General features: G+C 42.4%; 2 protein-coding genes across 4 annotated transcripts in view; one reads left to right on the top strand and one right to left on the bottom strand.

The window, feature by feature from the left end:
* The window catches only part of SPATA6 (spermatogenesis associated 6), a 40090-nt gene extending 34497 nt beyond the window's left edge, over positions 1-5593 (top strand). For both annotated transcript variants that reach the window (XM_069863067.1, XM_069863068.1), the window contains one exon: positions 2154-5593. In XM_069863067.1, the coding sequence (XP_069719168.1) occupies positions 2154-2319 (166 nt within the window). In that variant the 3' untranslated portion in view covers positions 2320-5593. The remainder of the gene's footprint in view (positions 1-2153) is intronic.
* Positions 5594-15745: 10152 nt separating this feature from the next.
* SLC5A9 (solute carrier family 5 member 9) overlaps positions 15746-26948 on the bottom strand; it is a 28647-nt gene continuing 17444 nt past the window's right edge. For both annotated transcript variants that reach the window (XM_069863061.1, XM_069863062.1), the window contains 4 exons: positions 25827-25995; positions 25068-25283; positions 18668-18815; positions 15746-16213 (listed from right to left, as the gene is read on the bottom strand). In XM_069863061.1, the coding sequence (XP_069719162.1) occupies positions 16005-16213; positions 18668-18815; positions 25068-25283; positions 25827-25995 (742 nt within the window). In that variant the 3' untranslated portion in view covers positions 15746-16004. The remainder of the gene's footprint in view (positions 16214-18667; positions 18816-25067; positions 25284-25826; positions 25996-26948) is intronic.

Raw genomic sequence — 26948 nt, 5'->3', positions numbered from 1 at the left:
AGCAGGGAGTTGCGTGCTGAAATCCTGCTGTTAATATGATTTGTGAGTGTAATTCCCAGATTGCTTAGCTCAGGTTGCCAGCTGGTTTCCAGCTGAGACTGGGGAGGAACTCTGCCCTAGCATAGCTGCATCATTGTCCTCACCAGTGCTAAGTATCTCATGTGCAAAGACTGGCTACTGGAAATATGTAAACACACACATTCCAGCCTACCCTTGTCCCCCCTGCCTCCTTACCCCCCCCCCACCCCAGAAAAAAAAGAATCAAAAGGGAAAACCAAGTTTGTGCCATTTTTAAAAAAGTCTTTGTCAGTAGCAGAATAAGGAAATTGCTAAAGTTGCTGTTGTTTTTTGAGTCTTTCCTTTAATGAAGTTAGTGGTTGGATTTTGAGTGTCTTTATGTAAATTTAGCTTTTAGTAGAAGGAAAGGCAAGGCTGACTGCAGAAAGTGGATTCTGAGGAAAAGAGCATCAGAGCTGTTAGTTTTAGTTACAAGTGCTGCTCCTAGTGCTGTGTTTATTTGTTGGCCTGAAACCTCTCCATCAGAAGTACGGTAACACGAACTGCAGAAAGGAGGAGGTAAAACTTCAGTTGTTGAAGGGTCCCCAGGGCATTGACTTGTCTACATTTAACAAAGGCCTGTGTAACTTTTCTATTGATTTTACTGTTTGGTAGGTTGGTCTCTTTGTGTCCAAACTGTCAAGCATAGTTCTCACACTGCAGGATGATAAACAGGTTTACATTTTCTTCACGCTGTTGACTAATTTTAAATGTTGAAACTTTTTTGAAAAGGTGTGAGAGTGGTCTTCCTTCCTTTTAATACTGAAGCCACATTAAAGATCTTGTTGTTGTTGTTGTTTTATGTGGTGTAGATTTGCAGCACCATAATATTGGAACATAAGAAATTAAAAAAAAAAAAAACTATTCCTTCTTTTCAGTGTGACAATGGAAGCTTAGAAATGTGAATTTAGAAAACAGATCCCACATCTTCCTCTTCTCTCCTCAACATTTTCCTTTCTTAAAATGAAAAGTTTGTGTTTTAATGCAGCTAGCTATAAACATATTCGTGAGTTCTTTGACATAGTTTCTTCAATTTTGTCACAGGTTTTTACAGATAATAACCTGAGAACAAGATTTTAAGTACTGCCTTGACCATAGTAGATTAGTAAATGATAGATATATCTAAGAATATTTAAAGTTTCCCTGTGTAGTGTAATCAATTTCCTATGTGAAGATGGACACAGTAAGCTTTATTTCCAGTGTAAACATTCATGAAAGGCTGCAGATAACTCAGTCCTAATTTTTAAGTGTCTCAAGTGCCTAAATCTCTGAGCAGAGGTGAAAAATGTCACCTCAGTGGTAATTTTTTACTTATTATTTTTGAACCACTTGTTTCGTGTTTTATTGCAGGAAAATGGCTGATTTCATTGTATGACACAAGCTTTTGTTTTGAAAGTTTCAAGTAAGGGTAAATAGTTGGGAAGTTTAGATATACATACTTCAGAGCTGTCAGTGTTTTGTAATGATTTTCAGAGAATAAATTTCACTTCATAGATCTAAGAGATAATTTCTCAAAGAAACTGAAATATGAGACTGTATTTGTGTTTAATATTAAAACAGTGACACAGAAGATGGGGTGGGGAAAGGAACACTTGATTGCCACTATATCATAATGTATTTGGTAGAATACTTAATCCAAGATGCTTCCGATAGAGCACTTTACAGCTGCAACCACAGTAATTTAATATACCTCTGATAGATTGTCTTCATATTGAAATAGCTGCTTGTGGTTACATTTTGACCTTCAAAGGACACAAAAACCCTCCTGTGCTGCTCTTGCATAGGCTTATTGCCTAGCCACACTGCCTATCAAAATACAGCAAAATTACTGCATGCTCTTTGAAAATTAATTCTCTTTCTATTTGGGAGATATTATCAAGTGCATTCAGATAAATGGGGGAGAATTTGTGTGAATGAATAACGTGGGGCTCCCATTTCTTAAAAATAGCTGCAATGCGGGGTTTTTTTTAATCAATTTATGAACAGTAATCTGTGATTAGTAAATTCTGCATTTGGATTTCTGCTGTTTTGGGGCTTATGATTCCTCTTCCTCGTCTCAATTTGATTGTTATTTCTTATGTTCTTTCCATTGACAGTTCACCAGAGTGGAAGAACACTATGGTTCACTTGGATAATGGTGACTATTGGTCTACTCGTGCAGCAGTATACAAAGGGAAGCCTCACAGAGCAATCTTTGAAGGCAGTCTTGAAAAAATATACAGAAATATGTACCTAAAAGCTTCTGGAACTGTTTCAGACTAAAAAACACACTCCTAATAGCAATTCACCTGGAAACGCACAGTATACAGTGTTCATATTTGTAATGAAACCTATTTTTATATAAAAAATATTTGTACTGTGGTTTTAATATGTAATTATGCTTGGGCAGTGTTTTGGCCTGGGTTGTCAAAAGGAAACTATTAACATCCCTCTGCCCTCTTGCCCAATCCCAGCAGCAAATAAGTCTCTCCATAGTTATCAAGATGGTGTTGCTCCTTTGAGAATATGAAAAGATCGTCATCTGAAGACTAATATGTCTGCTGGAAATTCCAGTCTGACATCACCTCAGGTTTCAGCTGCAGTTAATTCTTACTAAATAATTAGAGCTATTTAGGAACATAAACAGAATTGGTTAAGAAGCAATATGTCTTAGTGTTTAGAGAGGGTCTCTAAAAAGGAAGGTGAATGTGAGTGCTGATTTAAAAGCATCCCACCTAGGACTAAAGCAAATTGCTTCCTTGAAAATTGCTTTTGGATTGTTTGGTTTTCAAACATGCAGAAACTGATACTGACCTATAGGCTTGCTTTCAAAGTGGCTTCAAGTACCTTCAGTCACAGATTTTCTCATACTGTCAAATTTTAAAAGAAACCCACCCAGCCCAGCAGCCTTTGTATCAGAAGAAAGGTTATCTTCGCACACCCTCTGCATCTGGATGTTTCCAGGTTCTCTTAAATGCAGCCATGACATTTGCTGTATTTTAAAAAATACAAAATAGAAGGGAGTGTGGAGAGGGAAAGATTGGAGCGTGTCCACAAGCTCTTCATACACCCCGTACAGGCCTTCTGAAGTTCCTGCATCACAATCCCACCTAATTTGGAGCTGGTCCTTCCCAGTCTGCTGGGATCCTGTTGGCAGAAATTGCATCGTTTTTGCTAAAGGCCACCAAATGTTCATCAGCAGTTCGATGCTTTCCCCAGGGATGGAACCTTTTCAGCCTTGCATTGAACAGATCCCACATTAGCAGACCAGGGCAAATTGCCCATCTATTGAAAAGCAGAATGTTTTAAAAGGGCAAGAGTGTCCATCTCCTGCTTCCTTTCAGAATGGGGGAAAACACAAATGCCTGTTCTCACTCCCCTGACTGAGCGAACAGATACAGTTACACCAGTGCCATTTTACCTGTTGTGATTGGGTAAAGGATAAAGCTAACAGTACAGATGGCAGAACATGTGACTGTAACCTGCCAGCAAGCCTAGATAAACAAAAAGTTGGTCTACTCTGCCTTCCATCCTTTAATGCTGAGACAACATAATTGATTTGAGAAAGCACTTGGTGAGCCATTATGCTAGTGGGAAAGCACATAGTAAGGCTGTTGTGTGCTTCTGTTTCAGGAAAGGGAAGTTCTTAAGTGTTAAACCAGTTCAAGTCCCCTTTCCTGAAACATAAGCGGTTGCATGGAGTGCTTGTGCTACTGGCATCTGGTATTCTGTCATTAAACTGTCCCTCTGACTCTGTATTGGTCTGTAAAGGCATAGTTTCTTTCTCGTTGCTGCTCAAGAAAGGAGGTATATGCAAATGGCACCTAAATAGGGCACATTCTGAGAGATGCTTTCCGAAGCTTTTGGGTTAAAATTAATCTGAAGGTTGCTGCAGGTTCCTGTATGCGTTTGAACCAAAAGATTTAGTGTTCTTCTCTTGGTATCCCACAGTATTCATTCAATATTCTCTGTGTTTTCTCTCCACGCTGTCACATCTTAGTAAAAGCTACAGTCTTCTGAAGGTTGACTGCTCCCCTTTTGCCTAATTTGGTTCTGTGACATAGAAGTATGGTTTGATTTTTTCCTCCCCAGCAATCTGGCATTGCAGATTTTAGTCCTTGTTTGTTCAGTGTGTAAGAAGGCCTGAATATTGAGGCTTTGGGTTTTTCGTATGGATGAGCAAGGAAACAAGTTGCCGTGAGTTCAAGACACAAGCCATATGAGTTCAAGTTAGAGTCACTGTGTAAAAATAGGGTAATGTATTTGAGGGATCTGGAGAAAAAGCTGGGGTATATATCTGTTCAATTCCCATAGCTGAAGGAAGGCAGCATGTGGTAGTATGGTAACCTTCAGCTTTTCATCAAAGATGAAAAAAAATTATCAAAGATGAAAACTGCATGGGAAGGGGGAAAAAAGTGTCACGTGTTAAATTTTGACCAGTATAAGTATTCCTACCATAGCCTCTATATGCAGCATAACAACAAATGAAGGAGATAGACTATGTGTGTCTTTGGTCCTGCTCCAGCTGTGAGGGGAGATGGTGTGTATAATGTTTTTTCTGAATTGACTGCTGCAGGATATGTGTTTCTGTCTTGGGTCAGAGTCATTCCACAGCTTGTATGCTGTGATACAGCAAGGAGTGTTCTCTTCCAAGCACTGTGCTGGAAACCAGTTTGGTTAATAGAAAATTTTTCTATGAAAGGTGACTTAAGACTGAAATTACTCCAATCTGTCTGTAGAATCTGCAAGCCACTTTGTGTTCAGGAGGATTTGGCCCCTTCCCTGTTTTCTCAGCTAACCCTCCTTTTAATATGCATACAACTTATGTGCACTGAGCACTGCTGCTCCTTTGCTGCTGCAGTGTGTGATAAGTACAGGTTCAGGCAGTGAACCAACATAGTAATAAACTGTAATTGTTTAGTGCACCTTGTCTTCTAATACAGTTTAAATCCCTTCTATCAAATGCAAATTTCTAGGTTCCTGAGTGGAGCTTTAAATAGCGTTTTTCTATGCTCATTCCTTATCTTTTGCCATCCACAAAGTGGCCTGTTAGTGGCAGTGGGATGGCGTAATTCCACCCCCATCATTTTACCTCCTAAAGGAAAGCTGCCTACTCAAATCTAGAAATAATGGGCTAGATTAAGAGCGAATTAGTGTTTTTCTGTAGAGTCGGTCTCTTTCTCTTGCCTCTTCAAGTTATTATAACCCGTAAGTATTCTCACCAAATGCTATTCAGCAGCCGGTGTTGCTTGCAGTATGCAATCAGTGCAATATTTTAAACACTTTCATTTTAGTAAGTCACAGTCTGCTTCCTACTTTCTCCCTTCCCTCTTTCCTACAAACAGCTTGGTGTAGTTTAGAGTCTTGGGGTGGCTTTAGGCAAACTACCTGCCTTTGTTCAGTAGAAATGCAGATCTTTCACTGAGCAGTAGTTGCTTTGGAAATCACTCAGTCATTGACCTGTTGTGGATTAAAGGCAAAAATGTCAAACTCTTTAATGATTTCCCTTATCTAAGTTTTCAACTGAAAGAAGGAAAGATTAAATTGGCCTGCTGGGGACGGGAGACATAAGGATGGCTAGAGTAATGGAAACAGGTAGGAGCAGCTTTGTAAGATAGATGGTCAACAGTGCTTAATCACCAAATCCGAGCAGCCTGGAAGATGATGAGAGCTGTTCATTAGATTATGCATCACATGCTTGAATTTTACTGTTACTTCAAATTCTGCCAAAACAGCGAAAGGAGATAGAAATCTACCTATAGGTGTTGGGAATCTATTTTAGGGGTAAAATAACAGAATACTTATCTCTACTTAGTATTAAATAATCTGATCCAAACTCCCTCTCATTGTTACCTCAGTTGTGAAATGGGGAGTTTGTGCTCTGTTGAAGCTTAATTAAACGACTGTGAAGTGCTTTGGGATCCTGAGGGGAATGTTATAGAAATTGTTTTGTAGAAGCCTGGATGAAATGTTCCATCGTATCATCAGGTTACTAAAAAGGCTTTATTTTAATTTTCCTAGGTTTATTATGTTTTAATCAGAAAATTATTAAGCAGGTCTTAATCTTATCAAGGTAGGAACCTATTAAATCTAATAGACAGCTGAAAAAGATAATGAACTGCTTTACTACGCATGCTTTTAGTAGGTAATTTTTACAGTTGGTATCCTACTCAGCTTCTGTCTCCTGCATGATCTGGGTTCATCACACTCATACTAATTGATCTTATGGTATTGGGGTTGTTGGTTTGGGTTTTTTTTAATACAAAGTATTTTCTTTCTCTTTCTGATGTCTTAGTGCTGTCTGTTCTGTGTACTAATCAACACTGTTAACATCTATCACTTCACTTGTTCTCATCCTCTCTCCAGGTACAATGCTGTGTGCAACTTGACAGTGGAAAAGTTTTTGTGGAGTGCCATGGGTTTGTCAGAGAGAGTAAGCTGGAAGGAATCTCAGCCTTTTCAGTCCGTGTACAGGGAATAGCTTTTTAGATAATTCTGCTCTTCTTCATTTTTAAGAATGAAAGTGTTTTCTGAAACACTGAAGTATGCAACAAAATTCTTAGCCTTTTAGCAGTGGTCACTTAACTGTTTAAATCTTGTAACGTGAAATCTCTAGGTCATAGGGAAGCCTACCCAAATGTTAATTGCTTGAGTGGTCATGGAGTGATCACTGTGATTAGGGTGCTGTGAGGATCTCAAAAGATTCATTTTGTAGTCAAGGGATTTGGGAAAACTCAAATCAACGAAGCTTAGTTTCTTGATTCCAGTGACAATAACTGAAGCTAAGAGAGAACAGCACTTCTGTGGATGGTCTTAATGAGCTACCTCACTGACAGAAGTGATCTCTGGTTTAGCGGATGGTCTCTGGTAGCAGTGAAGGACTGGTCTTTGCCCAGTTCCTTTGAGTTTTAAGATGTAAACCAGTGTTGTGAGAAGTGCTTGAGAACACCTAATATTCCCATTTTTATTACATAGTGATCTATTAAGCTCAAACCACATTAACTGCATTGGTTTCTACTGCTTTGTCCATGGATTTAAAAGCATCATCAACCAAACCCCTTAAAATATGAGGCTGTAGATCCTTCTGTTAACAATGTTGGCTTGCAGTTTGTTCCCTGTTTGTCTTCAGTGAGAAATTCTCTGAAGTGCAGTGTTAATTTGTTTGGATGGCAATATGAAGCAATTGTAATCTTTCTCTTTGCTTGATCAGTGTGGAGACTGTGCTTTTTCTTCATGTGTATTTCCATTCAGTTCTGGGTGATCACTTCTGACCTAGCAGAGAACTCTCTGCAGACTGAGAAGCAGTGATCTGAGCCTCCTTTTCACCTCCTCAGGGAAAGGAGTTTGCTGTTGCAAAACATCATCCCTCTTGGTTCATAAGAATTTACTGATCCTGAGGTTACAGCACAAAAATTTTGTTCTATGATCAGACATTTATGTAACCCTGTAGAGCTGATGTCATTGAATGAAGAGAGCTTCACATGAAGTGGGGTTGGAGGCTGAAAGCAGGGATAGACTTTGAGAGTGGTGTGAAAATTGTAAGTATTAAAAGCATCACTTATGTTGCTGAATGGTGGTGAAGTCTAATGCTTATATTTGTATTGTTAGACTGAATGGAATTTTTGAATGTTTAGCTAATTGTTACTGAGACTGTAGTTGTATGAACTGTTTCATTCAGCACTCCAGTAGTAAAAACGTTTGCTAAGAGGTTGCTTTCCCTGCCTGCCTTGTTTTCACCACAGTCATCTAGTGTTTACATACATTTTAGCCTCTGTGCCATTTTTGAAGGCTTTATTTGTCTCATTTACGTTTTTGGTTTGGATAATGCTTAAATATGAAATCCATCTGGGAAACATATTGTATATTCACGTTGAGGGGTAAAACCAGTTTTTAATTAAAATTTTATACAGCGCTTGTATTTCACTTTGTCCTGTTTTATTATGAAACACTTCAATCTTCTTCCTAAAACACATATGTCTTGTGCGTTTCAAGATGTTCCTTGTTGCTCATGCAGAACCGGTTTCTGAGCTCTGTCAGCAGAGTGCCATATGTTCTGGGGTTCATTTAGCTTCTCTGGCGTTTGTGTAGGCAGCATATTGGATGTAATGCAGCTAAGCTCTGCTCCATTCTTTTCTTTGTAAACTTGTCAAGAGATGAAAAAAGCAGAGAGAAGAAAACACTGAATAATGCTTGAGTGATTTGAATTATCAATACGTTATGGTAACTTGGCCAATAAAAATTGAGGTTTCTCGAGTACTTGAGGATTTTCCTTAATTGCGGCTTATGTGTAGCCGATGAAGTGATGCATCCCAGGCTGCTACCTGGTATTAGACCCAAAGCAAGCGCTGAAGATTGAGATATAACCCAAGCCATTTGGAAATGACAAGCATAAAGTGCTTTTAATTTTTCATCAAATCTGCTCTTTTAAATTTAAAAAAAAAAAAAAGTGATAGAAGATGGGCATGTGAAGGGGTTGTACTTCTTTTTGTTGTCTTCTGGCTTTGTGGAAAATAACTGCTGTTCAAATGCCTGGCACTGCAAAGAGAATAGACTGAAAGTGCCCTCCTGTTTGGAAAAAAAAGGTAATTTTTTCCTACATACCTATTCCTGGTTCTTCCCTGCCCTCCATAATCTTGACCATGAACTACTAGGTACCATCAGTCTTTGCATGTTGCTGGTATGTAGGGACACAGCCCTGGCTGTTTATTGATAGACATCGTAGGCTGGCAGATAGTGATCTGATCTGCTGAAAGCTTGTCAGCGTGATTGTGACAGAGAACCATAAAAACAAAACAAACAAAAAAAAGGAAAATAAGAAATGAGCAAAACCAGAATGCACTTCAAACTGTGCTGCCTCTGCTGAGGGATGAGGCTGGAGGGAAGGGGCTTGAGTGGCTGCTTGATAGGAGCACATAGAAGAGTGGGGAGAGAAACTTCTGCAGTTGTGACCTAAGGTCAGTCAGAAATAACCAGCTGGAGTGACATGAGGGTAACCTGCTTGAAGTGACAGGCAGCTCATCTCCTGGGACTCTATTTACATATGTTTAAAACAAACAAAAAAAAAACCCTGCTTTTGTTCCCCAGGAAAATCTATTTACTTGGCAGTCAGCTCATGTATAAGCTGGAACTTCTTCCATGGAAGATGTAGAAACAAAGCAACTGACATTTCTGCTTTGATGGGAGGCTGAAGTTAAGATTTGATTTTGAAATATGAAAGTAAACTGAAACTACCTGCAATTTAAAGGTAGGACTTTTTTTAATGACCTTAAAAGTTTTGAGAAGTTTGTTTCCCTCCCCTTAGGGACCAGAAGAAATTATAACAGTAATCTTACTTATAGCTGTAAGTCTACAGAGACAGTGGCTGTAGGTTAATGAAAAATTGACACTGCTACTTGCCTGCGCTTCCAGCAGAATTTTTTTCTCCAAACTGATGTGAACTCTTGCACTGCATGAGTTGGTTATGAGCCTCACATATTAAATTGGATGCTTCTTCTGAGGAAGCTACAGGAGTGAGTCACAGCTGAATGTTTTGAACAACATTCCTGTTTTAAACAAATGCAGCAAAAATCATGGATTTCTTAAAATGTTTACCCTGGTCCTTCCCCCACCCCAGATTCCGCCTCCACAACAGACACTCTCAGAAATACAACCCACTCTGTTAGCCTAAACCAGAAAGTGGGCAGAGGAATTGTCCTCGGTCATCTCCATCCCAGTACTGAATCTGGAGGGCTCTCAGCCCAACCCCATAGTAGTCTAGGTGAGAAACCACACCACGGAGCACTAACTGAGTGTTGCAAGTGCAGAGGCTCTTATGTTTTGCATGCACGTGTGTAACGTTATGCACTCTTAGGCACACTCTCTCTTGTCTGGCACTGGGACTCTTCAGGAGACACCCTGTGGCTCACAGAGTGCTGTTGAAGTGCCTTGTCCAGGAGCTTTTCTGCGGTGTCTTTTGGGACTTGTTTCTCGTTCCTGGGAATCGTTCACAGAAACAGCATGAGCTCAGCAGCTCCAGCTCACTTTGGTTCACACTCTGACAACTTAATATCTGTTTGTTGTCCTTGGCATGGTGGTGCCATCTGGTCTTGCTTGGACAGCTTATCCGTAGTATTGCACTGCATGATATTTCAGTTTCTGCTTATTAAATCTTGGGCTGTGCTTGAATGGAACACCAATACCTTGACGCCAGCCTTTGAACAGATGGCACATGCTAAAATGACATGGCCTCGTGTGCTGTGATGGCCATGGATACACAGAAGTTTTGGAAATTGTATTTGAGATGAGGAGGGAAGGTATGAAGATGGCTTCACGTATTATACAGAATCTTAGGTCAGGAATTAAAGAGCCATTGGGCATCCACAGAGTTCCCTGCTCTCTTGAAGGACTTTAAACCTGTAACAGACTCTGAAGAATGCCCAGTACTTGTGATGAGGGGCTATTCTGGGGCAGCAACATTCTCTGTCTCTCCTATAGGAGTTTCGAGACTCACTGGGTCACAGAAAGTTGGGAAAACACTAAAAACTGCTCATACCTGGCTTTGGGTAATCACCAAGGTTTAATATCTTCCACATTACACTGATATTAGTCCAAACTGAGGAAAACAAACATAGCCCATTAAATGTCTATATAGGACTGTGAGATGAAAGGCTTGAATTTGGTTTTTGCATCTGCTGCATTTTGTCCTTTGCTGCTTCCTTTTGGCTTTATCCTCCTTTTTGCCTTTCCATGATTATAAAGCCTTGTTTCTCTGCATGCACTGTCTATTATTTTTATTTATGTGGTGTAAGTTCATAACAGACAACTGCTTAATATAATAGAAGAGGCTTGGTGAACTCCAGCAGTTGAAAGCTGAAGCTTGATGCAGTCACACTAGAAATAAGGCACAGCTCCTTTATCTTTTCTTAATATAATGAGTATTTAGCTTTTAAAGCACCTTAGCCAGAAACTGGTTTCTTCTTAGCATGCAGTCTTTAAGCTAGGATTGACAATTATGCTGAAAGAAACATAGATAAGATGGAAATAGGCAGGGATGTTCTGCATATGCATTGTCGTTGTTGCTCAGCCAAAGATCACAAATTCTACCAGTAAATGCTAGCACAAAGGAGAAGATGAGATCTTTTAGAAGCTTGGAGTGTGGTCCTACTGCAGTATGTATGGCAGGGATATGTGCAGTCTGAGCTCTTGCCGTTTAAATCTACAGTGTCCCCAAAGTAACTGGAGATACAGTTTCAGACGGCCAGATTGTTTCTCTTATTAACTCATTACATTTTAATCTGCAAACAAGCCAAACCCTGCTTTGGGGTATAATCAGGCTTTTCTTATTCATTATAAATTTTTAAAGACCTGTGCTGCATTGATGACTTTTCTTTTTAATTAAAAAAAAAAAAATCCAGAAGACTTTGTTATGTAGCAATAAAATATATGGTTAAATACCAGCCAGTTTAGAGAGTGTGCTTTTGCTGCTCCACAGAGATACACAAATGCCTGCTCAGAAAGCCTCTTGCTGATATGTCAGCATTTCGAAACTGCTACAGCTTGAGGTTGGCGGGGTTATTTTCTTTTGTCTGGGGTTTAAAACATTGCTCACAACCTGGTACCTGAGTAAGATAAGATGAATCCACTGAAGGTAAGAAGTTGACTTTCTTATCTGCAGGAGATACACTTCTTGACTACATAATTCGTAACTGTTTTAAGCAACCTTCTCCTCTCACCCCCAGCAAGGAAGAGGAGTAATTTGCTGGTGTTGGAGACAGCGGGCACTGAGAAACAAATAAATGAGCTGCAGTACTGGGGAGTCAGGAGAAGCACCTCCCAAGCACAACAAGGCTGTGGAGGGGAAGTGGTGGGATTCCCATTGCCAGAGATGTCACAATGCAGAGCCAGGAACATGGGGAAAGTCTTGCAGAGTCACAGCGGTAGGTACCCACACAAAAATGGGGCTCAAAATGTAAGTTCATGGGAACAAAGCGATACAAAACCAAAGCTGATATTAAGTTCTTGCGTTACTATTCACAGTAAAAGGAGGAGGCAAGTTTTGATATGTTCTTTGCTGTATATTTATCATTTATTTTTATTTTCCTGAAATGAAGGGAAGAGAAAGTAAGAAGGCAGTGCAGAAGAAAAGAAACTAAGGGCAGAAGGTTGCTGGGACTCTGTCAGCCCACGCGTGCCCTCTTGTCCTTCGAGTCTCCATGAACTTTACCCAGGTGGAGATTCCTTCTATAGCAATACAGGGAGGGCAATGTTTCCTGCGGGGATGAGAGCTTGCGATCCTGGGTAGGATCCATTTTAACCTAGAAACAGTGACTTCCAGGTACGATTCACCTGCAGGTGCCTATGTGTGCACACCAAGAAGGCTGCGGGTGCTGCTCCTTCCTTGTCTCAGAAAACAAGTGCAAGGAACCAGGGAAAACGTTTGCTAACTTACCACCCTGCATGCATGCAGTTGCATTTCTACCCTTTGTAATAAACTGTGCCCACCACAGCGTATATTCTTTTAAGTAACATTTTAAAATATTTTCTGGTAAATTAAAGTGATGACATGTTTGTAGGGTTCATTGTTAATTTCATTTCCTTTGGCTCAGCCAGCCGGATAAAATGCAATGTTATTAATCTTTGTTTAAAAGAAGATCCTTTGCCGAACAGTAATAAATGATCTTGATAGATTTGTCAGGAAAATGAATGATAATCATTTGCAGATAGACACAAGCCTAGTATGGAAGATTAATAAGAAAATATGTATTGGCATCATTAATAACATCTGCTGCCAATGGACTTGTATATTGGTTGCAGCTCTGAAAGCGATGTGTTCTTGTTAGGATACTGCAATTCATCATGCGTTGTGTGGAGCGAGGCTGTATAGCGCTCCTGGGGTGATGACAAGCTTCTCCCCAGGAAAGGCTCCCAAGGAGCCAAATGCCGAAGCCGCACTGCAGCCTGACGCATCCGCCGTCAGCTGAGCCTGTCGTCACCACAGCCTTGCTCCTACTGGGCTCTGACTTCCCATGTGTATTTCCCCATGTCACTGTTAAAAACTCTTCCAGACACAATGAATTTACTCATTCCTTGCTTCTGGGCATGTGGCTGGCTGGATTTGCAGATAATCCTTGTTCCCTCAGGAGCTCAGCCTTCATGGTGTGGGTTGAGCAGCGTTGATGGAGAAGCAGCTCCTGGCACAGAGCAGCTTGGGCTGCAGCACCTGCTGTTTGACATACTCTTTCACTCAGGGTCTGCGTTCGTCCCACCTCACGTGTCTCTGTAAAGGTTTCCTCAGAGCCTGCCACAGGCATTTAAGCACTTGTATGTCTTCTACTGACACAGCTGTAGAAAGTACCTCTACTTCAAAGGGTGCACAATGTGTCTTCGCAGGTGTAACATGAGGCTCTCACAGGCCTTATTTCTTTTGCCCTTGATCATCCCTGTTAGTAAAAGAGCTGTTTATTTTGGGCTTGCAAGCACTCCACCTGCAGAACCTCTGCTGGGGTTTCTCCTCTTAAAAATCCCCAGAGTTCACCTGAGAATGCAAAAAGCTGCACCATCACAGCAGAGCTCTGCCGCAGCATCACACCCAGAGCAGCCAAGAGCTGAGAACACCCCACCCATTCATCCCATCCTCTCTCCACCCTTGCACCTATCCATATCCTTGCACTTATCCCTATCCCTGTGGCTTCTTGGCACGCAGGGCTGAGGCTTATGGGCTGCTGCTGGGATGCAGGCAGAGGGCATGAGTGTAAGAGGCAAGAAGAAAGGAGCAGAAAGACGTCAAAATGAAACTCCCTCCACTCCCAATCTTCAGCCAGAGGAAAATATAATCTCTTTTTGGTTTGGTTTTAATTTTTTTCAGCTAAATATGCTGTTTCCCTAGAGAACACAAGGGAAGTTCAAGATATTTTGAGACAACTTTGTTTTATTTCAGCAAAACATTTCAGGCTCCCTCTTCCTAGTGATTCTTTTTTTTTCTTTTGTTTTGCCTCAGTGGCTCAAAGTTGAGTGGTAAGTCAAATAAATTTACCATTGAAATGTGTTTCTCCTGTGGAGAGCACAGCTGCCTGCATCTGGCAGTGTGAATGTCACCATCCCTTCTGTGGGCCAAGCTCAGAGATACAGTCACGTCTCTCGAAGCACATTACTTTGTTTAACGGACACAGACATCATTGTAAAGGAAACATCATCTTCCCGAGTCCATGTGGTGAGATGTAGAAGGGTCAGCATTGCAAATCCGAAAATCAAAACTATTTTTGCCATTTAAAAATAAAACCAGGCTTACTTAATTTCACTTCTAGTCGCTGCAAAAATGAAATTTTCTTAGGGGAAAAGAATAATATCAAATGTTTAAAAAACTGCCCCATTATTCCTCATTCTGTTCTGCATTACTTACTTCAGTGGATTTGTGATCCAAAAAGGCCGATAACACCACTGAGCTTTGTGCATCTGGGGGGCTCTGTGGCTCAGGAACACTCAGCACCTCACTGCTGTAGGCAAGAGCACGGGTATTTCTAAACACATTAAATACATGTCTGGTATTATTAGACATCTACTAGCTGTTAATCACAGCTGGTAACTTGATTTCCTATAAGTGTTTTGAGGAACCCTCTGATTTGAGCACCACAAGCTCAAAATTGAATACTGGAAAGGCAAGGGAAGCACTGCGTCCTGTGCCTGTTCCCATGGGGATGGGTGGGCAAGTGATGTGGCTATCTCCCTTATTCAAAGGAAACGTGCTTTTTCCTCTTAGAAAAAGCAAATGCTTGTATTGACCTGCATGAGCACAGCACAGACCCCATCCTGCACAGCTGATTCAGTCTCCTCCATGCCAAACTGAGTGGCACCACGACCTGAGCTGGCTGTTCCAATTGGGTGCTGAACCTTGTTTCTCCTCTCCTTGCTGGATCATGAATAATTTTCTTCATCTTTATGGTGCTGTGCTTCGCCACATGCCCTCACCTTCCTACACAGCAGATGCCTGGTGGCTTGGATGTGCTCCTTGGATGGTGGAGTGGAGGGATCACATCTCTGTGGGTTTCTCCAGGTGAGCATCCTAACCACCAGGCAAAGATTTTAACAGTGGGTACCACCACCTCTTCCTCTGGAGGCGGTTTAAAAGGTTATGGCCACACCACATATCATGATGATACAAGGTGGCTGAGAGGGGCTTGGAGTTGTCCAAGGAGGGCAAGGTCCAGCTTTTGACCTGGCCTAAGGAGAGATATTTCTTTTTCCCTACCGCAGCCAGATCACTGTGGTCCCAGGGAGACAGTGTGCGTCAATGCAGGATATACAACCACAATAATCCAAAGTCAGAATTGGCTTTCTTACTAAGGCACCTTTATTGCTGGTAATGCTGTTAAGGGGCAGGATTGGCCCAATGGAAAAACAGGCTCAGGCTGTTGAAAGACCCACTGGCACAGGGCAGGGTGGTCAGGGTTGGGGAGCCCCTGTCCCCGCTGCTGATCTCAAGGTTGACACTGCTGAGCTAACCTCGTGGTCCTACCCTAACCCCATCTGAACTTTGGCTGTATATAAAAACTGTAGGTAGTGTTAACTCTCCTCCCCCACATCCGTGTAAACCAGAAGCAGCGGCGCAAAGTCAGCCCTGAACCAGTGCATGAGGGGAATGAGGACCCAGCCATGGCACAACTGGACTTCTCAAAGCCTTTGCTACTTGCTGGGCTTAGCTCTGCCCCTTTAAAACTGACCCCAGTTCTCCTGACTTCACCCACATTCTGTCCCCCACTTCCCCTGCATCCTGAATGTGACCAGTTTTGAGTCTTGGTCACACCTTATGTTATGGAGAAACTGAACCCTGCAGTCATTTCCAGCAAGCGGTGCCTTCAGGGAAGGGCCGTGCCAAGGCATGATGGCACCTCTGGAGACCATCACCAGGGTCTCTGTCACCCAACGTCTCTGACTTAGACATGAAGATGAGGATCCCTGAGAGAAACCAAAACCAAATGTTGCCTGATCCCACCTCAGCCAAAATACGCCCAGAGAAAGACATTAAGGGTCAGCAGGAGAATAGCATTAACATTGCAAACAATCTTCCACAGCGGCTTTTCCTCAATGCTGGTGAGTCTCAGCTCCAGGGCAGCTCTCTCCTCCTGGGACAGGGTGGGTGTGGGGCCGGTGGACAGACCGCAGAACCACAGGTACAGCATTTTCCAGCAGGGAATCTTGGCTGCTGCAAGAGACAAACCAAAAAACAATGAGTGTCTAGCTGAGAATCTTCCCTCTCTCCTTCCACTACCTTGGAGGTGCATTGACAAACCTGGACTGGGTTTCAGATGCACCATGCATGGAAGATGCAAGATGATGACAGGGAAGGGTAGGGGGCCAGAGGGGAAAAGGAAGGGGGGGGAAGGACAAAAGGGAGGGGAGAAGGGAGAAGGGATGGGAAGGGGAAAGGGAAGGAATGGCTTTGCCTTGGCCATGTACAGCACAGCCTGATTAAAGTGGGCTGATTGCAACACCAATCGTTCATTAGTTAATTAACAGACCTTTTCCCCGTCCTCCTCAACCCAGCTTCCATCCAATTTCACACATTTCTGACAGCACGATGGTCCATTCAGAGATCTCCTGGCTTATTTATTACACGTGACATGCTGGATCTAGCATGCGTTTTAATTGGCAGCCCTGTGCCATGTGTATTTCACTGGATGTTCTTTCTAAATATATATGCATATTTTTAAATACAGAATGTCATAAAGGCTTGAAGAGGTGTTACCCAGAAAAAACCTCATTAAACTGTCAACTGCTATGTTTCACATTTCCTTTCCCATCATTACTAATTACTGAAATAGCAAGACATTTGTTTATAAAAATCTGAGCCAGTCAAGTGAACTAGGAATTGATAATAAATAACAAATAATGCTCCATGGCTACATTCAACTTAAAATGAAACTTACTCTATTAAAAAAACCAAACCAGATTTCTTTAGTTGTTCACTTCTGTTTAGCTTGGCTGGAATTGGTACCAGCGACTGGCAAAAGGAAGAAGTGAAGGAATCTTGTGTATGAGCCTTTCCTCTAATTTTTTCTGCTTTGTAACCTTGGGAGGTTAAGATCAAAATTGGAAAGCTTGTTTTTTTAATGGATTTACCTCTGTCCACTCTGAAAAGAACTTGCCTATGCAGCATCTCCCACTACTGTTCTGTCTCCTGGTAGCTTTTTAAGTCCATTTAACTCTTCACCTTCCTTTTTATTAAATCATAGAATAGTTAGGGTTGGAAGGGACCTTAAAGATCATCCAGTTCCAACCCCCCTGCCATAGGCAGGGACACCTCCTACCAGACCAGGCTGCCCAAGGCCCCATCCAACCCAGCCTTAAAAACCTCCAGGGATGGGGCAGCCACAACTTTGCTTGGCAACCTGTTCCACTGTCTCACCACTCTCATGGTGAAGAAATTCTTCCTAATGTCTAGTCTATATCTGCCCCTCTCCAGTTTATACCCATTCCTCCTTGTCCTGTCACCACAAGCCTTTATGAACTGTCCCTCTCCAGCTTACTTTTAGGCTCCTTTCAGGTACTGGGAGGTCACTATAAGATCTCCTTGAAGCCTTCTCTTCTCCAGGCTGAACAAGCCCAACTCTTTCAGCCTGTTCACCTAGGGAAGGTGCTCCAGCCCTTATATCATCTTTGTAGACCTCCTCTGGACCCATTCCAACAGTTCCATATCCTTGGTAGGATACAGAACTATTTAAGCAACTTGGGTCTGAGTTTTAACCATGGCTTATATCTTATGGGAAAGTGAAAGATACTGTTGGCATAATGTAAATGAGAAAACTGAGGTTTGTAGATTTATCCTACGACATCCACAAAGTGCACACATCTGCTCCCCGTGTCTTATCCCAATGTCTTTGGAATGTGATGTGTATAGTAAGTTAGTTACAGCATCACTGAGTGAGTTTGGCCAGCAAAACCCATGCAGGAGTAAGGAGGAGTCCTCTCTAACACATATGCAAGGGTTTTACCTCCTAGCAATGATGAGGATGGGAAGGGATGCCAGTTTTATATGCTGAAAGTTGAAAATTCAGAGCCTGCAGTGACATTTACAGCATTAGTGGTAGCTGCTGCTTTGGTTGTGCTATGGAGCTTCTCAAGCATCTTGGTGAAACAGACACATAGATGCCATGTCATGACACAAAGTCCCAGTGTCAATGGGGTGAGGAGCAGTGTCCCAGCAGCACAGATCTCTACCCTTCCAAGGGATGTTTGACTTCCATCTAAGGAGCCCCACACACCATTACGAGTCGAGACCAAAAGTGCTAAAATAACATCACGGCTTGGGAAGAGCTGAATTGTGGTAGCTCAACAGGGTAGATAACTTGTTCTAGGGAGAAGGATAGAAAACATTTTACTGAGTTGTGGGGTTTCTGTGTTTTTCAGGAATGGAAGCATTTCTGAACCATTCCGAGGATTGTGACATGAAAGTAAATGATAGAAGATATGTAGGGAGGACCAAAATCTACAACACTTTCATTTGCCACATCCTTATAACTGGTATACCCATAAATACAAGCGCCAGCTACAGTGAATGCAACAGATGGCCTCTCATGAGCTTTTGAAGGACTTGCATGAGATCTTGGGTGTGCACTCACATGCACGTGAGAATGCTTGTTCACAGACAGCCACCTACCTGCTTCCTCCTTACCACCTGAATCTGCACTTTCCACCAAGTCACTCTCTCCGTTGGCTGGATTGATCTGTGCTACTTCACTTTGGTTATTTTTCAGGTCAATAGTAGGTGCTTTTCTGTGTCTTGTCCACCACGTCAGGCAAGCAAGCTGCAAAGTGATACACAGAACAAACATGTTGCCTGTCAGTCCCAAACTGACATGCCAGTCATCTCCCTCTTTGAAGAAGACAGATCCAAGATGGTGCTGAGAGACCTGTTTGGGGACAACAGTTGTTCCTCCACTTTCTCTCATCTCCCTTTCCTAGACAGGTGCCCACAACCTGGAGAAGAAGGCTGGAACCATCCATTTGGAGCTGAAAAGCTGAGAAAAAGTATTAATTAATCTAGTTTCTTTCCTTCTATTTATTTTTTTTAATTAACCTGTTCCACCCCTGTCTCTACCACAAGTAACCTTTTAGTGGACATTGAAGAAGCAGCTTTCTATTTGTAAGGCTCAATTGATTGACATGAAGTAATGATGACGTAATGACATGAAGTAATCCAGAATGGCAGCCCTCCAACAAGGAAGGTTAATAAAGTCAATTGAGAACAACAACAAAAAGAATACAAGATAACCCACTCTGGATAAAGCCAATCACAAACACCAATCATACCCTCAGATGAGAAAGATCAATTGGGTAGAGGCATACAGATATATGGCCATGGGAAGACTGGTATTTGAGCAGCTCCTTCTTTGGGACATAGGAAGGGACTGGAGGATCTTCTGTCTCATCTCAGTTGTTGTTTTATAGTAAAACAAAACACAATGTGAACACTGAACCCAACATCTGGGACAAGCTCACATCAAAACAGCAACCTACACTCCAAAAGGAGCTCATCTCAGGGCTCTGAGTGGAAGAAGCAGCAGTATTCTCTCTTTGCTCTGTGACTGCACAAGAAGTGCAATTATGTGGGCAGATAGAGCCATGACGGTGAATATGAAATCACAATTCACAGGGAGGATTACACCAGACGTTAGACCAACAGGTGGTCTACCAGTTACAAGTAAAAAAAAAAAAAAGAGCCCTGAGCACACACTGTAAGACTTGCCTGTACAAACTCCTTTCTCTTTTAGTGTTTGCCTTTGTTTTTACTTTGTTTTTCAATTCCAGTTTTCCCAGCTGTGCCAATACAAGACGTTACCTCTCTCTGCAGTCTTTCAGTGAAAGAACCATTGAAAGCCATGAACGAATCAATCCTGGACAGGCTGCTATGGCTGCAATCTGCTCTGCTTTACAAAAGCAGGAGGTCTGAAACTCTTACCCTAGGGCAAGTGTGAAAGCCTTCTCCTCCCTGGGACACAAGGGGTGCACAGGAGGCATTAATCTTGCAAACCTCAGAGTGGGTCCTTTTGCATCTGTGGATTGGGGTTAACCATCCCAGGGGCTCAGGTCTTTGAATTTAAACCACTCTGCTGCTGCTTTGGCTGACCACGGCACGCCACGCAGCTTGGTAGAATCAGCACTTCCTAACTTCTTTGTGCTTCCTAACTTCTTTGTGCTTCCTAACTTCTTTGTGCTTTGGCTGAGCCAGGCAGCAAGGACCACGGATTCAACTGAGATGCAACGGTCCAGGTCCATGGGCTGCCCTCCTGCTCCAGCCTGTCAGCTGCCCTGCAGAGGAGCCACAGGAGGGGACCAGGAGAGTGATGCTGCAGTGGTGACAACAGGTCAAGCAAAGTCACAAGCTTGGCTGACAAGTGGACGCCTCCCTGCTCTGCCCATATGGAAATGAACGTCTCAAATGGGTCACTTACAAAGTAACGTGAGTTTAATTTTTGAATTTTACACACACAGATCTAGGCAGGATTTTCCAGCTGACACAAAATGTTGCATAATTTCCAGAAGATTTATAGCTTTATTTAAATTATTTTCAACCAAGATGAGCATTGGGCAGGGCTAATCTTTCTTGTCACGATGTGCTAAATTGCTTTGATTTGATGATCCTCATCTTTCTCAAGGATTCTTTTTTTTTTTTTTTTAATCACTTAGGAAATGTCACTGGAACATTGCGAAGTTTTAGGGTACTAAAGGATTTCCAAAAACTTTTTTTTTTTCTTTTCTCTCCTCTTTCATTGTGTCACTGAATGACTGTCTCTTCATATTGCAGAAAAATCTGCGAGGGCTGGAGTTTACCTGGGGATCAGGCTCTGCCAGATGGAATTGATTCCCAGTTGAAAGCAGCATAGACACAAAGGCAACCTGATCACGTATCATCCCATCAACCCACCCAGGAGATGGCGCTTTGACCATGGCCAAATAAATCAAACCAACACAATAAAGGGCTTCTTGGTGAAGCGTCACACCCGTGTTCCAGCAGCAAGTTCCCCTGTGGTGGGTTTTGGCTGGATGAATTCCTTGAGGTTTCCCTATTTTATCTTTGCCATCACCAGAAGGACAAGCGGTGCAGCAGACCAGCAGCATCGTGAGGCCGTGGAGGCCACCACAGGGTTGGCTCTGCTTCCCTGGCACAGACTCATAAAGGAATGAGGGAGGCAGAGGATGGTTTGGGTTTTTTGCATTCCTGGAGGAAGCAGGCAAATACATAAGCAAGGAGAACTGCTGATAGGGAAGCTGCAGTAGCATAATTAGCTTGGACCTTGGAAATGCTGCCTGAGGCTGCCACGGTCAAGGCCAAGGGAGCAGGAGGTAACCACTTCCCCCTCACTGCAGAGCCATGCATGGGCACTAGTTGGAGAGCCCTGTGTCCCCCTTAGTTTCCTGCTCTAGGAGTGCCTGTTTCCCACAGGAGCTGAGCATGATTTGCTCTCAGTGGCACTAAATGATGCTATGGGAGCTTCAGCTGGAGCTTCTCAGAGGGCACAGTGTGAATTCACACCAGCCAGAGTGGGCTTGGTGCTCCTCCAAGGCTATGCTCCTGAAGGAGCCAGTGAAGCCAGACCTCAAGACTCAGGGAAAACATTCCTGACACCAGAATAGATCAGGTGGAACTGCCATCAGTCTGTCTGGATGAGCCCTGACCCCTGGGGGAGTAACCTCCTGTAGCACTTGTGCTTTACGGGCTGCACCTCTTCCTTTTCACCCTCACGTTCTCCTTGATGAAGGGAGTTATCAAGAACTCAGCAAAGTTTTTCTTTTGTTGTTTGTAAACTAGAATAAATCCTTCTGTTCCAAAATGCCATCTGGCACCTGACAGTTGTGTTTCAGCTTCACAGTCTCAAATTTAATTGTAAGCTCTTTTGCAGGGTTTTCAAGGACAGCGTGACACAATATGGACTACCTACAATGAAGACATATGAACTCTGGAGCATACCAAGCAAATTCCTTGCATACTTGTTTTCCAGCACAGCATCAATCACCACAGGGATGGGAGTGTGTCCAAAACAGCAGGAGAAAATGCTACAGCTTGCAGTTCTTGGATTGTAATTCATTTAAAGTCAGGCACATTAGCTGTACCACTCTAACATCAGATACAAATCTCTTTTCTCCTTTTGCCTATTTACTATCTGAAAAGCACAGAAATTCAATATTTAAAGTTGTCCAGTGTAAATCCTCAGCTGGTATAAAGTGGGATGACTAAGCTCAACAGCTGCTCCTGGTCTTTGAAGGCAATGGAGCTATGCTGATTTACATCTGTTGAAGTATGATCTATCACTGTATTTCCTTGTTTTTTTCTTCAGTGGCTTGTTTTTCTTTTCCTTTGGCTTGACAAAATAAATGGTGTAATTCTTAGCTCTTATATGGCATCTTTCATCATTATATCTCAAAGAGCTGCACAGATAAGGGCTAGCAGAATTAGCCCCATCCGATTTTTATGGGGAAAGTATCTGTGGCTCATAAATTGAACCGACCAACTCATGGGACTGGGAAGCGCCAGAGCTTCAGATAATCTCAGCTAGGACACCTACTACCAGCCTCCCCCTCTCAGCCACTATCATGGGGACATACAGCCCTCTTCACCACAGGTTTGCTCAGTTGTATGCCACAACCCAGCAACCCAAGGTCACTAATGGCCAAACCAAAGTTCAGGTGCTAGTTTCTACCCAGAGGGTTAGAGCCTGATATGTCTATCTTGATTTCTATCTCCTGCCGTTCCTTTCCAAAACCCTTTTGTCCTTGAGCCATCTCAGCACAGCCACAGATTAATTTGGGCTGAGGAGACAAGCCTTGCTTGCAGGACACCTTGAGAAACCATGACACCAGAAGGGATGGTCCAAACCTATGCCTGCATTCATGTCCAGGGCAAAAGTTGGGGTGAGTCTGACTAACGGGAGATGAAAAACTTTGGTTTTAATGTAGTTCATTCAGATTCATGCTAGATAGGCAGCGACCAAGCAATACTAGCACCCACCTCAGCTTAAAAATCGTGCCTTCACTTTGGCTGCTCTCTGAGGAACACACGTTCCCTGTTGAAATTGGGGATAAAGAGTAGAAATCAAATGGAAATCATAATAAAATTAAAGAGAGGCTGGCTCTCCCAGTCTTAATAAGCTATGAGAAGAGAGAAGTAGCTACTACTTACTGGCACAAATGACCTGGCAGCCCATCTCATTTTACTTCTGGTGGGATGATACTGAGGGCAGGAGTGTACATGGGACATGGGGCACATGGGACATGGATGGTCATCACCATCATCAGATGATCGATCTGAGTCTCTGTGTTCAGCCTCTCACTGCCATTATTATTATTATATTTCACTGCCAGCAATATCATTAATTCTTATCAATTTTCTTCAACAGAATCTCTTATACAAAGGTCAAGCACTGAGCTCAGTACTATGTGGGGTCCTTGGCCTCCCAAAAGGTTATCCTGAACATCCTTCTTTAGAAAACTTCCCTGAAAAAGCCCAGCCTATGCTTGTTCATGGCCATCCCTGCCCTTAAGAAAGCTCTGCTCTCTCCCTGGCTCACCAGATGTACCTGGGGGGTCAGCCACCACCCTTCATCATTTCCTCTGGGATAAATGCACAAAGTTGTTGCAGATGAAATCTGATCTTCTCTGACCATCTCACTGGCTTTCTTCCCTGGACCCTGTCCAGTCTGAATCAACCTTTTCTGAGTATTGGCCCTTTGAAGAATGTGTCAAATAAGATCACTTAAGTCTTTCTACTGAAAATCTACTCTAAGGAATTTCTTATAACCACAACCTCACTTTCCCTGATGCTATTATAGTAGGCCTTCATCCTGAAACCCTCTCTTAAAATGTGTTTTAAATGTTTTGTCCCTCTGAGGTCAGATTAAAAAGCCTATAGGTGCTGTGGCCAGTTTATTCATTTCCTGAACTACAGGTATGATGTTCATTATTTGCATAGCGCATCTTATCTTGCTATTGCTGTGGGCAGGGACCACTGCACATGTTATCACAGGTCAGATGATGAGTGGGAACTCATTAAACTACAGTAATTAATTGCTGGCAACCATCTGGCCACCCCTGAGCAGTAGTGAACAACGTAAGCAGCAGAACTAATGGTGCCTCCTTGCCAGTATTTCTCTCTCCCATGTGGATCCTCTGATAGCTAATAAAAGCTGAGACTTTATCTCAAAGCAGACACAAAGACAGTCTCTAGCTCCCCACGTCACCTCCATCCGAGCACCTGCTTTCATGTAATCTTTAGGAGCTGGGTATCTTTGACACCATTGACATTCAATCAAACATTGATGGAACTAGTTAATGCTTTACAAGTTATGAGGAAGTAAGAGATAAAAAATGCTATGATAGCATCACCCTCGTTTCCTCATGCAGTTAGACAGGAAAAAAAAAGAAGTCTTTTAAATCTATCCAGTAACCTTTGTTTGGAGGTAGATGGCAAGTTTTTTATATTGACAGCTGCTTTAAAACTTGGGACTGGGAAGAGTTGCTTTAAGGTTTTATTATATAACACCTCCCAATTCTGCACCATTTTAATGTGTTAAGTAAAAGAAACCTCTACCTGACTCGAAGTTATTTAATGTAATTGAAATCACATTGGGACAAAATGTTATTCTCCTAAATGCCCATGTTGCAAAAGACATTAATCTTCTTTACCTGCAAGATTGATGCTGGCTCTGCTGAAACAGGGAAGAAACTACAATTAGATACATTTAATTTCTCCTCGGCAGTGGTCTGTAATACGATTTCATCTTCTTCACCCTCTTCTTTCTATTCCAGTTATGATGGCTTGTGGTGTCTGCTCAGCTCTAGGCACAGCATGGGAACTCACACTCAATTTGAAGCACTCGGTGCCTCAAGAAGCATTAACACTATATGACCTGGGGAATAGAAAGCTGAGGAGCAACGGCTCCTTTGCAGCATATGCCTTACACAACTTTTTTTAACCACGGGAGGGAAAAGGACAGTTTTCAGAGATTTTTTTGAAACCAAACAGGATCTTCGGGAAAAGGATGCCACTGCGAGTCACCTACCTTTTCTTCAGGGATTGGTGGGGTGGAGACACTAATAATGACAATGACAATTGCAGTGAGGACACAGAGGATGAGGGCAAAGTAGAGATAGTGTAAGTCCTTTAGCACAGCTGGTCTTCTGTCCTCCTCGCCACAAGACGGTGTGCTATAAATAAACTCAATGATCATCCGAACGAGACCAACAGCTAGCCCAACCATGAGGCCCCAGAAAGCACCCTGAGAAAAAGCAAGCATAAAAAAAAAGGGTCACTGCATGCTACCTTTCTCCCTCCCCTCCCTTTCCTTCCCCTTCTTCATTTCTTTCTCTTTCTTATACCAAGACCTTTTATGCTTGATGAAAACCCACACTGACGTGCATCAAAGGAGGATGTTTTCAGTTAAAAATCCTTATTTCATCTTTCTGTCCTTGAACATGGAACAGCTAAAACACAGACAATGCAAGACTTTCTTCCTAGCAACGTGCCTCCAACAAGACTTTGACACTTCATCCCTAAAGTGCAGAATCATTTTGCCTTTTGTGCTTTCAAATGAAACTGCGAAGAAGTACCACTTGCATTGGCTTCTTGGAAGCAAATACACATACACTAGAGACTGGATTAAGATCCTCTAATATATTCCAGGGAAAGGCTGTCTCATTTTCACACTGTAGCTGGACTTGCTTTGAGTTTATAGAGTCTCAAAGGCTAGGTAGTGAAGGGAAACTTATTTACTTTATCAAATTAAATATGTATATCAATTGGTTGTTGACACTCTACTTACAGGCTCATTAATCCTCTTGCAGAAGATTGCCAAGATGAAGAGAGCTGTGATTGGTGGGGCAAGATAGCTGGTTATGGACTGAATGTAGTCAAAGAGCTTGCCGCTGTTTGCCGATTGAATGATCGGGATCCAGAGAATACTGATGACTACAAGGATGAGGATGAAGACTCTGAAAGATGAGATAAAGACATATTACCTCTGCAGGTGGTGGAGTCCACCTGAAAAGGAAGTTTTTCAGGAAAATACACTTCCAGTTCCTCTCAGCATTTCTTAAGAAAAAAAAAAAACCATTGATCACTCTCAAGAAGAATCTTTCCCTACACAGAAGATAAAATTTTTCTCTTCTAGAAAGTCAATCCAACCAATTTGCAGAGTTAACTTCGCAGAATTGAGAGTGTGGTGAGCTAGAACTTGTCAGTCAACACGCATGAGAGATCCACAAGGGCATGGTGGCTCTGACCGTGAGCTAGATCAGCACAAGCCCTTCAACCTAATTTGTCCTTTGTTCTTTGAAGGACTAGCTTTTGGATGTGACAAAGAGAGGGAGCTGGAAGCTTGTGGAAACAATCTTTCTGCCACCTTTCCAAGCAGATAACATGTTCAGCCTCGTGCCTTTGCCAAATTCCAATTAATTTGCTGCTTATTAAAACTTATTCTGGGGTCTCGGGTGCATATCATAACCCTTCTTCCTCTTTTGCTCTCATTTCTTTACAGTGGTGGAGTATGAGATTACCTGCAGCCTTCACCCAACCTACAACAAAGTTTAGAGACTCAATACTCATGACAAGAGAGGAAAAGCATCATAAACAGGTGGAATGCAGCTTAAATTCTGCTATCAGGAGGATAACTTTATATGCTTCTGATATAATGCAGTACCAAAGCTTGCTCACAAAGGGCACTATGCCTTATCAGAGAGACAGAGAGCTAAAAGGCCCGGCTCTCTGCACATTTTTCCTGAAAGAAGGAGTAATTGCAATGTATTGCTTCTGTCTGATGCAAAAATAACATGTTCTTAAAGACCTCTGGTGACAATGACTCCAAAGCACCTTTATCTTTTCTAAAAGCTATATTTAAGGCTGTATTTCTCTTAAGTTTAGAGATTAGAGAGGCAATGATCTACCT

This window comes from Phaenicophaeus curvirostris, chromosome 8 (assembly GCF_032191515.1).
Source record: "Phaenicophaeus curvirostris isolate KB17595 chromosome 8, BPBGC_Pcur_1.0, whole genome shotgun sequence".
NCBI classification, from domain to species: Eukaryota; Metazoa; Chordata; class Aves; order Cuculiformes; family Cuculidae; genus Phaenicophaeus; species Phaenicophaeus curvirostris.
Note: the sequence above shows the minus strand (reverse complement) of the source record. Positions and strands in the feature narration are given on the sequence as shown.